This window comes from Anopheles arabiensis, chromosome 3 (genome assembly GCF_016920715.1).
Source record: "Anopheles arabiensis isolate DONGOLA chromosome 3, AaraD3, whole genome shotgun sequence".
NCBI lineage: Eukaryota > Metazoa > Arthropoda > Insecta > Diptera > Culicidae > Anopheles > Anopheles arabiensis.
Genome location: NC_053518.1, coordinates 75,366,492 through 75,379,998, shown reverse-complemented (window position 1 = coordinate 75,379,998; position 13,507 = coordinate 75,366,492). Strand labels below are relative to the sequence as shown.

The window sequence follows — 13,507 nt, the reverse complement described above, 5'->3', positions numbered from 1 at the left end:
ATATTTGTACATCAAGGATCTGAAGACCCAGACAGATTCTGTGTTAAAACATTTCGACAAAAAATCCAAGAAAAGAAAAAATAGTCTTTGGGAGCCACTACAATTCATTGGAAAGCTCCAAAATCTCAGAATGATAACGACCCGTCATGCTCCATTTATGTTTAATTGTATGCGTTTTTATATGCAATCTAAGCTGGAATAATGAACCATTAAAAAAACAGACCAGAAATAACTTTTTCTTCAAATTACTTTTCAAAAAACTTCTTCAAAGATAACAAGCAAGAAATGGTTGAAACCTCGTTCGACAGAATAGTGATCTTACTAACAGCTTAACAGCTTGCTGACAATTTAACGAGAAATCATGGCCGGCCGACCATTGTGCACAGTTGGGCGTTATGGAAATGAGACCCCGTAAGCGTTGCTAGGCAACGGCCGTGAAGCGTTTCGCTCACTAACACACAAGCGCGCCCGCAAACCGCTTCCGCCCGGACGCTCATTTCTCGTCAGAGACGACGCGACAAAGAGCTGAAACCATGGGCAAAGGCTTCTCGGTGGACAAAATAAGGGTGGTAGGATTTTTGTTGTTGTAAATTTGATTCTTCAAATATGAGTAAATTATTATTATTTTGAGGAATTTCCTTTCATTACTTGAAGCAAAAAAAAATTACGTTGAACGTTCCGCAGATGATGCCTCAAGCCCATAAAATTGAAAATATTTAAAATGTGTTAAACCTCTGTGTAAAATACAACCGACAGTCCCACATGCACCCCGAACAGCTTGTTTGTGCGTGTGCGTGCGAAGCGAAATTCACAGAATGCGTTGAGTGCCGCCGAATGGTGAGCTCCCGTTAATAGCCGACCGTTGCCCGTTAAACGCTCCACGCAAAAGGGTGTGCAGCAGCAGCAGCGGGGTTGGAAGGGGGGTCACTCACACGGCTTTCATTCAAAACTGCTACCCCCGCCGACAGTGGATGAGTGTTTCAATTTCAGAAAAAAGCTTGACACAGCCAGCAGCAGCAGCAGCGAGCAGCGAGCGCGTCTTTGGTCCGCACAAGAAGGCTTGTAGCAAACTCCCACATTTGCAGAGCAGCAGCAGCATCAGAAGCAGCTTGGTTCGCTTTACCTGTTCGGGTTAGTGATTTTCTCTGTGACTTGGTTTCGGCATCCTCTTTTTTTAGTTGAAGTTTGAAATCCAAAAAAAAAAAAACGTAGGAAATACGATCAAGTGAAATAGGCGACGCGCTGGACGCACCTCGTTCAATTGTTCTGCCGGGAAATTATTCTAAAAGAGGGAAACGAACGCCTGCCGTAGGGCTTGGCTTTCTTTCTTTTTTCTCAACTGCAAGCAAGTTTTTCCGCGTCCCATGCATGTGTGTCGATCGGTTTAATTCGAAAGTGTGCGTGTGTGTGTGCGTGCGTGGGGGAGAAAATCAGTGCAAGCGGGTTTTCGTGATTTTCACCGTGCGCTGGAAAGCCAGAATGAATTGATGTGTGTGGAATGGCGCGCGGTGATTTGATCTGACTCTCTCGTGTCTGTGCAGACTGTACCTCTCTACTGCATACGGCCCTGCAGGCATTAGCACGCTGTCGATGATTTTGTTCCGTTCCAATCAAAGTTGGCGTACGGTGTGTGTGCGGTCGGTTCAGTTTCCTTCCTTAACTCGACGGCAGCAGCAGCAGTGTTGGTGGTGGTTTTTCTCTGGTGTGGTGGCTTGAGCAGCACAAACGAAAAAAAAAGAAAAAAAGAAAAAAGGTTTTCCGTGACATTAATTAAGCCCAACCGAGAAGTGTGTTCGAGGCTCGGTTTGTATTGAAAGATGTTTGTCGGATGATGAAACCGTTGTACCCACCCGAAGAAGCCCCTTTCCAATTTCTGTGTGTGCGTGTATGTGAGAGAGTATGTGTGTGTGTCTGTGTGCGTGCGTGTATGCAAAACGAGGCAGAAAAAGGGCAACCCCTCCCGCGCGACACAAGAGTAACTTTATCTCTGGGCGTGTGGCTCGAAAAGGCCTCGTCGTCCCACCAGCGGTCTTGGTGAACCGGGCGCGCATTTTCAATCTTTGCGACGGTTCAATTCCATCCGAGGACGCTCCTCGCAATCGTGGCAGTAAGAAATGTCTTTTTGTGGACAGAAAACTGCCCCACAGAGCGTGCACTGACTTTGCATCTCTGGAAGTGCGTTTTGCAGAGCAAGAATTCTGTGAAGTCTCCAGAGATCAGAAAAGAGTTCTAGCAACCCTGCGCGCCGACTTAGATTTTAGGCTCTTTGTTCTCCCATCCTTCACGACGGCCAAAGTAGGCGCCTCCGCCCAGGGTACTGCAGCTTCCTAAAGTTTCGTTTCTCTCTTCTTTATCCTTCTTTTTTGCAGAAAATCTTCCAATAGTCGAGGAAACACGGGAAACCACACGCATTGTTGGAAAAGTGCACGGAATTGTGTGTGTGTAGAGTGTGTGTTTGTGTGTAGTTAGTGCGTTATAGCGAACGAGAGCGTACCCCAAGTGTTGCAAGTGCCAAGTGTGACGATCACCAAGCAAGAAGTGTGCTCCTCCCCCCCGCGTCTTTCACGAACTCTTCCGGTAGCATCCAGAGCGTTAGTTGAAGCGCCCAAACCCAGCAAGCACAAACCTCTAAGCGAAGCAAAGCGAAGATGGCCACCGAAACCGAGAACAAGCCCGTCGTTGCCGGCGAGGAGGAGAAGAAGGTAGAGGCCCCAGCTGTGGAGGCGGCGGCAGCAGCAGCACCGGCCGCAGCAGATAAGCCAGCGGAGGCTGCGGCGGCGGCGGGCGGCGGTGACACGGCCGCCGATAAGAAGCCGGAGGAGAAGGCCGACGCTGCGCCGGCCGCCGGCGGCGAGGGTGGCGATGGAGCGACCAGCTCCGATGCGGCGGCCGCCCCGGCCAAGAAGGAGAAGGAGATGAAGCCGACCGTCCACAAGGCGAACTTCGAGAAGGACGTGGTGTACCTGTACCAGTTCACCCGCACACCGATGCTGCCGTCGATTTCGCCCTTCTGCCTGAAGGTGGAGACCTGGCTGCGCCTCGCCGGGCTGAAGTATGAGGTAAGTGGGGTGCCTGCCCTATCATCTCCAATTCTCCATTTAAAAAAACGGTGCGTGTGTGTGTGTGCGCCAGTCAATCAAATCATTGAAAGCGACGTCACCGTAAACATGGCGCGCAACCAGCGAACGCCACAGATGCAGTTCTACTCGACTCCGAGACGAATTGATGCTGGTGGGACACGCTCTGGGCGCGCGCGGAGGCGGCGGTTTGGAGTCCGGTTAGGGGTTTTGGGATGGGCCGGATGGAAGAAGAGATGCTGGAGCACACCGAGAGCGCACGAGAGAGAGCAGTGCACCAAGAGAGCAGACGAAGCATATACAGCGAGAGCAAATTAATGATGAGAGTGCAAAAAAATGGCATCTCCCCAGCATCATCTCCAACTCGTGGGCTGGCCCGCTTTGTTCTACCCGCTAAAAGGGGGGGTTTGTGCAATGCTCTGCTGCGATTCTTTGAGTGGGTTTTCGTTTTTGAGGAAGAAGTGTGTAAAGAAACCACCATCTTCCCGTGCACAGTTCCCGCTGTCGGGCAGGATTGGCAAGAACTTCCAGGCCCAACATCAACATCAACTCATCATCTTCGGTATATCGAGATATATGGCACAGTTTTTTCCCTGTTTGAAATATGTTTGGTACCACGCACGCCCTCTACCTTTGCTGCGGAGCGTGTATTGGTGTCTCTATATCCATGTGTGAGAGAGAAAGAGGAAGAGAGAGAGAGCAAGCGAGTCGCTGAACCGAAGAAAACCGGGCCCTGGATCCTTCCTGCCTGTGTACATTGGGCGACGGGCCCGTTGCGTCGTCTACGGGTGTGACGACAAGAATGCTTCTTCTGAGTATGTGTGTGTGCGCTTGTCAGACACACACACACACATCATCACACACGCACGCACAGTAGGGCGAGAAGGGACAGAGCCGGGAAGGGAGACGTGCTGCTCGCTCCTTTATCGGCGAAGTCCTCTGTGAGAGCCTCCTCAGCATGGAATGCCTGCCAAGAGCGCGTTCTGTGAGTGAGCAGCGTGGCTTTGTATGTATGTGTGGCTTGTATGTTATCGGTGTGTGTGTGTGTGTGTGTGTGTGCATACAGGCAGGTTTTGGTCCCGGCAGGAATACGTGTAAAAGTGTGCGTGTGCAGCATAAAATCATCACCCCTCGGAGGAGACCCTTTTTGCGTTCGGAGGTTCGGCGGTCGCCTTTGTCGCGACCGTGGCGTGGCTCTGAGCACTGGAGAATCATCATCTCTCGGATTTCATCTCGCTTTATAGCGTCCATCATGCCTCCCGTCTTTTGAGCCGGGAATCGGGTGGGTGGGGCTTTTTAAATGGCCCCCGTTGTGCGCTTCTTCGCTTCCTCGTTCGCTGCGGGCGCACGGTGGTCCATTTTCTCTGTCGGTGAGTGCGCGCGCGAGAGTTGCGCTCTCTTGGGGCACGGGAGTTGGTACATCTGCTGGGTCTGCTGGGCTGAAATTCCCTGACCTGCAGCACCAGAGAGTCCAATATGGGAGGGCTTTTTCGATCCACATTTTTTTTCTTCCTTCTGGCATATTGTGGTCAGTGGCCCAATTTTCGGGGTGTGTGACATTGGGATATGTTGAAGGGTTTGGTAGAGGACCAGCCAAGCAACTCAAAAGGTTGAAATTACCCTTTACATTACCAATGAATCAACTTATTACTTTATTTAATGTTTTTTGAGTTTGAAACTACAATCTTTGAAGTCTTCTGAGGAGGTTCTTGATTGATTTCTCCGAAAAAAACATGATTCAACGATTTTCGTGATCCACGTGCCTTCCAATGCCCAGATGTCTAGCGGGTTCAACGTTTGTTCGGCACATTTCAGCATCAATCCAACCATCATCATCATCATCATCTAATCCTCTTTTCGACTTTGAAGAGGTGAGATCAATCAACGATCATGCGTTTCACAGTTTCGTCTGCATTTTTATCGTGTTATGTTTTTCTGTTTTTTGCTTCTGCAACTTCACCGACCGCGCACTCGTTAGCTTTGTTGTTGAGCTGCACAGCGCTTTTCTTTGGCCACGCTTTTTTAAGCCCAAACGAATGCCGGGTTGTTGTGTGTTTTTTATCAGAGCGTGAAAAAGGGAAAGCTTTCCTCTAAAATACCACCATCCACCATCTTCAGACATCAGTCTGGCCCCCGACAGACGACGACGACGACGACTGGTCAGATGGTTGTTTTCTACCACCACCAATTGTTGCGAGCCTTTGAGGGGAAGAGCTTGAGAGAGAAGACTCCCCGGCCCAGACACAATGTTGCTTGATATTGCCCGGCCTCTTGGAGGAGGGAAAACAATTGGATGAGACTTTTTTGCTGTTGTTGTCTGAGAAAATATTGTGAACGGCGTCTTGTTGGTATCGGATGAGCTGCAACGTTAAAGCCGTCGGCCCTGCTTGGCTTTTTGCTCGACTTATTTATACGGCAGTTTAGTGTTCACGGCACTGGAACCCTCACTTAGACACCACAGCTAAACCACACAGCTCCATAAACCGGTAGAATATTTCGGAAACGACCTTGAGAAGGTAACTTACAGCGTGTTCTTCGTCCGCTCTGTTTTGGAGACGCGACACTGGCTAGGACAGGTGAGCCAGACAGGTTAGTGCCAGTGTCTCGAGTTTTTATTGTTGTCCACAGACACACACATACACATATACACACACGCATATACACTTCTCCGATGACGTCTGAGGACGGCGTCGCCTTTTAAAACCCATCGTCATCTTACCTGAGACGACGCATCGCGCCCCATTGCCGCCGGACGGACGACGGGCTGACGACGAACCCTCGCCGGGGCGGCATTATTTACATTACGCACCTTTAAGGAGGGGCCCTGGGGCATGACATTCCTGCGCGCCATCTTCTTCGTCCGGGTTACCCCCGGAGTGGTTTGGAAACGCGTCTAATAGCATGGGTAGCAGCAACTGCACAGAGCAGTTTCGACATCGAGAAAGAGAGGACACATTTAGCGAAGAATAGCAGTTCAAAGCACGAAGCAACTCCAAGCCCAGCCAAGGAAGGTGGTGCGAGGTAGGTAGGTTCGTCGACGGTTTTATTCGTCCGGATTTTTATGTGCTGCCCGTTTGGCTGGTGAGGTTGAGCCAAAGGGACAGCAGGTAGCAGGAGAAACATGTTTGGTGAAGATATGTTTTGCTCTCGCTCTCTGTCACACATGCTATATGGGGTATTGGAGAGAAGGGCTTTTGTAGAATCAGGTTGAACCGTATGCAGGGATTTGAGGATCCAAAAGTGAGCAGTGACGCTGAATGTCTTGCCTACCTGTGTTATTTCGTTGCCAGGATGGTTCTAAAATTAGACGTACGGGGTTGAATGCCTTTTTGGACGGGACATTGCATGCCTGGACATAGTGGTTTTGTGTACCTTTTGCCTGTCTAATGACCTAATCCCGGCCTCTCGCGGGCTTTTTGACAAGAACTCACATTGAAGTCTGCTGACCTAGCAACAAGATGTTCTTGAGTGCGCCTCTCCAAACTGTACCCGTGAGCTATAAATCACCTGCGCACTGTTAGTGTGATCCAACTCTTGAGCCCGCGTTTGGGTGGCCAACTTATTATAATACCTTTGTTTTACCCTTGGCACCAACTTCCCTTCCACCAAGAGAGCTTGGGAGAGGATGGGTAGTTTTCGCTATGAAATATTCCAAATTGGGTGGTTATAGTTATTGTATCGATTCAACAAACTTCACCCACCTCAGGAAGCGCGTATTGGAGCGTGAAGTTTGGTGGAGAGTTTCGAAACGGTAGAAACTATTCGTTCGGGACACAGCAGATAACACGAAATATCTATAAGACCCAACCCCTGGCTGGCGACAATGTTGAAATATACGATCCGGGGGGCGGGAGAAGTGTCGTCGTCTTTTAAGATCTCGTACATTGAGCGTATATATTGCCGGGTGTCAACTACTGGAGGGTATCAATTTTAATTGCACCAATTTAGCATGTAACACTTTCAACCACTCAGTTACGGCCACAGCGTTGACCTAGATTTTGGCTGTGAAATAAAACACATTTATCCTCTTCGCGTACTCGTACTCTCGAACTGGGAGGGTTTGCCTTATTTGGGTAGTCTGGCGTTGAAAATGGGCTTGCCAGCTACGTAGGATCTACCATCGCGGTGCGTATCCTCGAATAATTCCCAATAAATTTAAGCACACACAATTTGGTTTCATCATCCTACACATGTCTCGCTGGGTACTGAGCGAAAGAGTGCATCGATAAAAATAAATCCTTGGTAATTTGAATCCTGTCTTTTAAGCGCGTTGCAATGATTGAACTCAGTGCAGTCGAGCGAGTCTTTACAAAGAAATGAGTGTGACTGCTTTTTAAGTCTCCATATCGTCTGCAGTTCAGCTCGGCTTCTGAAGTTTATCGCTATCAAACAGCGCAGTTAACCACTCAATTTGTAAGATTTTCGTTTTTGTCGAAGTCTAGTATTGTAACTCGTTTCGATAGCGAATGTCGGTGGAAAAAGCCAGGCAATAAACAGACAATAAAAACTGAGTTTGATAAGACACCGTCTCACAAAAAAAAACACGAAGTGCCACAAGTGTCAAACCGATCAGTTCCTTCTTATAAGGGTTCGTCCATTTTTCCACTTCCACTGCTACCCTTATCAAACGGTCTCTGCGGGTTGTTCTACCGTCTAGCTCCTCGTCTAGCTTGCGACCCGAAGCAGTAAAGCCGCAAAGGAAAGCGCTCAAACCAGGCGTTGGGTGTGTTATCCAGATGGTTTCCCGAAAGCATGTGCTTAGTAGCGATAGGGAAAAAGGGCCTCGATAAGGAGACGAAGGAAGGGTAGAAAAACAAGGAACCGATTTTTTGTTTTTCGCTTGAGTGCTGACGGTCGAACACAGAGGCGGGTTGTGGGTTTGGTGAGCGTGCCGACAACAAGTGGGAAAAGCAAGCCAGCGCTCCGGGTGAAAGTATGTTTGCATGTTATCTTCATCGGATGTCTTCACTCCCAGAACGTGCTGGGTGTGGCATTTAACGCGGCGGTGGCGTCGGCGGCTTTGGTGATTTAGTCCGGAAGGGTTTTGAGAGTGAGAAATTAACCGCCGGAGCTCTTAAAGCTCTTAAAAAAACAGATAGTAACGTGTTTAAGGTATAAAACGACCCATTATGGGGCCTCAAATCTGTTGCCTTTAACTTAAGTACACGCTATCGTTTATTTAGCGAGATAACAACGCACAAATAGACATAAATACAGTGACCTACATACATCTAAAGGAAGATAAATGTGTCGGACTTTATTGCATATTGATTTCCAAAAGCATTCGAACATCAACTTCGTTACGTTGCGTGAGAAACAAATCGCGCTTCTTGCGTGTTTGGGTAATAACGCGCACTGTTTATGAAATGTTGATGCTGATGCAATATTCAGCAAGAATGGGTCTCATACACGTGTCAACAGTATCGTTTTTCATTTATTACCCGGGAAGAGGAACCATTTTTGTTTTTTTTCGGAGGTGTCTTCTCTATGCCCCCTTGATTTCACCCTGACACTACTCGTTGTGTGCTCAACGTAAAGATTACATTATTTTAAATGGCTACGCTTAGTGCAAAGTCGGTCTCAGGCCACAGCATGACACGCATACACACCACACCCGGCCTGCCATAAGTGACATAATTATTCAAATTAGAAGTGCTTTACGGCAGTCACCACAGGCCGCGGGGAAGAAGATGGTTCTTTAAATGAATTTTCATGAGTTTATTACATTAGCACACGATGGCTGACGGGAAAGAGCGGTGTCTGTGTCCATCATCATGATGGTAGCACACCCGTGCATTAATCTCTATGAGGGATTTCATGGAAAATCGCGTACGAACACAGAAAAAAAACTTTTAAAATATGCTCACAATCTCGTTTGCGATAAAACATTCATTGATTTAATTAGAGAGAATTTTGTCTGTTTTTATTAGGTTTCATTTTTGCGAAAATATGTGCGTATTAGAAACTAACTTCGCACTGTAAATACCAGAGCGTTTTTGGAATGGATTCTAGCAATTGTCCATCCGGGCGGTCGTGGGCCAAACATAATATAATTCTTTTATCGCACAGTACATCCCAATTCGCTGCCCCATTCGACTCCAAACGACCAGATGGTCTGCCGGTTTGGTTATTGAGTAACATGCGGGTGATTGTCAAACATTGCTTCTGCCTCTGTCTTCTGTGACACTTGAACAAGCAATTTTAAATATTTACATTTAACGCATCTCCCACGGATACAGTTGTTTGAATGATTTGTTCCGTTTAGTTTTGTTTTGAAGGGGCACAATTGCTTTGAGGGGAATGACTTAAACGTTAATTTAAATGTTTTGAAACCAATATAGTGCCTTCAGCAAAACGGAACAAATTGGAAGCTTAAAGCCCCCGCAATTAGTGAAATTAATAAATGGACACACCGAAAAGATTAATTTGAATAAATGACAGCGCTAGAAAGTTTAGCTCAATAATCGATATATTGCTTTCGATCGCCTATTGGCAACCAAACGGCCATTTATTGAACGAACTTAAAGGTTCTTTCACTGCCGAACCCTTATCATGAGACTTTCTCGCGACCACATAAAACTGTAAACTTCCCCCTCGCCCCGGCTCCAATCCCTTCCGGAAGAAATGAGGGAAACCCCTCTATTTTCTCGATGCGCTGCACTACCCGGTTCCGGTTCGGTTCTGCCACACGCGATTGCAGCGCGCAACAAACGGACCCGGAGTGCCTTCGATTGCAGCCGGCTTTGCTCTTTGCGTTCCACCGCCGCGAGAGCGAAAGTCCGATCAAAACCACCAGCCCCAGCCACACTTCTTCGCCCGCGCCCGTACAGCGGCAAAGATGCGGGAAAGAGCGGGCCCTAACAACAATAGACCGGCAGCAATCAAACCGTTCGGCAACCGTCATAAAAAAAGAGTGTGCACGGTTCTGCTGCTGCCCACAAGTTCACGTTGTAATAAATAAGTGGCAAGTAGTAGTAGTCGTGTTGTTGTGGCCTGCGAAAAACAGCACAGAAGACAAAGAAAAGGGCGACAAAAAGGGTCTCTTTAACAGAAGTGATCAATCGTTTTGTCGTAGAATGTAGGGTTCAACCGTGCTACGGGGTTGGGGGAAAGAGAAATGGAAACGGGAAGAGGGAGTAGCAGCAATGCCAGCAGTGCATCGATTCGTTAAGCGATGGTCGATTAATTTAATTTTGTTTCCAATAAATCAATCAATTCGATTCCACCGGAATTGGCTGCCGGCTCGGGCCCGGAGGGTGAAATCTCGTAAACCCCAACGCGTCTCCGACCCCTGGAAAAGGAAGCTGAACCCTATGACACGGCCCCGGTTCGCTTTATAGTGACTCAGGTCTGTCGGGTGTGCTTCCTAATGAGAGTGCATCGTAGTCTGTACAGGCATAAATACCTTTCTTTTTCTGGTCTTCCTGTGTACACTGTCGCTCAGGGCGTTTGGTATTTGGTAAAACACGGGTCGGTAGTTCCGGACACGACGGTTTGCATCTACACACACGATAGACCACAAATGATCAGACATTTGAATGATTTCTTCTTGGACCATGTTTTGCAAATGAGTCCCCAAAGGATCATTTTACCAAAGGTACAGGAGAGTGTAGAAGACTGACAGTCACAGGAAGAGATAACGCGGAGTGAGGGAATGTTATCGTTTTGGGACGGAAACATAACAACCACCACTACCAAGGTCCGGTGCGCTCTTCATACCGGATCGGATACGGGTTTAGTGTCAGTGCTCGGTGGCAAATCGCCCAAACGGGTTGATTTGACGTTGACAAGTTTTCGGATCAATTATTCAATTGATTCAATTCTCTGGAGTTTCGCGTTCTGAGTACCTTTGTGCGGGTTGTTTAAAAAGAGAAATGGGTTTTGGGTGTGCTTCTACTGCAACATTATCAGTAAGCATCAGGAGCTCTTTGGTACTTATGCACCCAGACACACACAGAGAATGGATAATAAGAGAGTGGATTTGTTATTGGAGAAGTTTTGCGCATTCTTTCCTGCCGTAAAACGTTGGGAAATTTGTAATTTGAATGTCTTGGAGAAGGTTTTTGAAGTTGTTTGAAGTTGTCTCATAACAAACATTATTTTGGATCATATTCAGATGAGGTCTATCTCAGCTTCTATTAGTTATTTAGTGCTCCGGAGCTCATAGAGTTTACTATTGCTAATATACTGGACTGAAATCCTATTCCAATATATCCAATATTCCTATATAGGACCCAATACTAACCCAAACTAATGAAATGGAATGAATAATAGATGAAGTACATAATTAGACTAACTTTTAGCAATAGTCTCACGCAAAGAAACTATTCGCTACCTACCTACTCAATAGCCAACGGAGATGTTAAAACATTCACGAGGACATTAAACTTGTAAGTTGAAAGTTATGATTACAAGACAAATCCTCGGAGCTTGGTCGAAAGAAAGGAGGCAGTTGGCAATAAAAATATTATATTTCTACCGTTATGTTTGCTTTGCAGCTTTAATTGAGCACATGTTTTATTGCGTTTAACAACATCTACTGGATCCTTTGCGGATCTCATACCACCTCGATACTTTGCGTGGGTTTCAACGCTTATGCACGGATAAGCGTGAAAAGTGCTCCGAAGAGAGAAAGTCACAAAGTGAAGGCACTTTGGCTACGCGAGCGTTCCTCCTCCCCGCTGGATTGGGGCTTAATGCACCTGCTCATCGGCCGCCGCAGAGCTTTTCCAGCTTATTACTCTATTTATTTGTGCACCCGTCGTTTCGGGTGGCATAATTATAATGGACCGTTCGTTATGTTTCTTGTTTTTTGTGTCCATGTTCAATTGATTTTTTTTTCGTTGAATGTCTTTGAAGCTGCCATGGTCCAAGCAATGAACCCCACCATTCGGACTCCAGAGTCTTGCCTGGTGAAAGGTCATTACACTTTTCCGAACCGCGCACAGATGCTGTATCATTTCGTTGGAAGCGCTCTTCCGCTAGGTTGTGTTTTTTTTATGAAGGGCATTAGTGTGTTATGTTGCAATTTGCACATCAAGTTTTTGAATGAGTAACTCAAAAAAAGTGAGTGGCAACATTTGAGGGGGGAAGTATCTTCAAAGATGCTGTTGTTGGCTTCCCTACGCGATCTCGGAATTCGGATTTTTCTTAATCGCTAGCGTGTGGTGGACTTACATCACCGTGCGGCAACTGTCCATTTTCTCTTGCCCGTGCTCCGGATGTCATTGACCCGAGGTAGTCATCAGTTAGTGCCTGGTAAAAAATATGGGTGCATAAATACATTTTGGAGGTGCGCGGATCTTTCACTCTTCCTCTGTGTTGTTGTTTGTGCGCGAATTGCGCATTAATGTACGCTGTTTTTCGGAGCATAACGTCCATAACGTCAGGCAACATAGTGGCAACAGAAAGCGGCATAGCTCCAAGCATGTCTCATCTTTGTTTGGGGAGCTGTCATGCTGTGTTGTCGTTCAATTCACGAACCACAAATAGGGTGGAGCTTTGGTCGCTTCAGGTCACTTATTTAGTTGGTTCGGACTACCGTAATTTGCCTACCAAACACACTCCCTGTAGTACTCGAGTGGTGTGTCTGCTGCATCTGCCCATTCACCAAACATTAAAAAAAGAACCGAAAGAAGTGAAATTAAATTGAGGCCTGCCTTCGGGTGGTGTCGTGCTCTCTCGCTGAGGCTTTTATTTACTTATATTGGAGCAGTGTCGTCTTCTCTGGAGAGGAACCTCCTCGTAACATCCCTATCTGGCTGTCATGGCATCTGATCGACGACCTCATTTTGTAACGCTTTTTCCTCTTCCTCTCTCTTTCTCTGGCCGGTTGTGATACACGATTTTTGCAACCGCTGTGTTTGTATGTTTGCTTTTGCTTCGCGAAGATCATCAATCATTTTTCTATATGTCCGCGGACATATGTTACACATCGGGTTTGGGCTGCCAGAGTACTGTCACACAACGGAATCGGTCATAAATATGAACAAACCATCAGCATGATGATGATGATGGCACACGCCCCAATCTCCGGTCCCCGGTACGTTGGGTGTGTGCTGGTCTCGAGCTTTCAGTGTCATCCTTTCAGGTGGGATGGATGACAACCAGTGCTACCTATATTTCGCGTGCCAACCATTTGATGCGTGAAGGATTTTAAAGAAGATTGACACTCTGCTAGGGGCGAAACGCATCCATCACGCGTATTTTAAAGGTGTTGCTGTCGTTACTGTCTCTAGAGAAGATCCTTGCGAGCGTCATCTTCTCAACAGCTGTTAAAGTCAGCGTTTTTGTTGTGTTGAAAGGTTTAGCACACTCATTCAAAAGACTTGGAAGAGAATGACGACAAAAAAAACAAACCTGGAATTGTGTATCTTGGAGTGTGCGAGAGTGTGTCTTCGCGCGATGCATACTGATGCGAGAGCAGCAAA

At 47.0% G+C, this 13,507-nt stretch overlaps 1 protein-coding gene across 3 annotated transcripts in view; it reads left to right on the top strand.

Annotated features, from left to right (window-relative positions):
* Positions 1 to 983: 983 nt before the first annotated feature.
* LOC120900109 (failed axon connections) overlaps positions 984 to 13,507 on the top strand; it is a 52,889-nt gene continuing 40,365 nt past the window's right edge. Inside the window, exons 1-2 of one of the 3 annotated variants that reach the window (XM_040306711.1) lie at positions 984 to 1,131; positions 2,370 to 3,059. In XM_040306711.1, coding sequence (XP_040162645.1) covers positions 2,649 to 3,059 — 411 coding nt within the window. In that variant the 5' untranslated portion in view covers positions 984 to 1,131; positions 2,370 to 2,648. Of the gene's footprint in view, positions 1,132 to 1,674; positions 1,804 to 2,369; positions 3,060 to 13,507 lie in introns of those variants that run through there. The other 2 variants (XM_040306713.1, XM_040306712.1) reach the window with 2 other exon arrangements.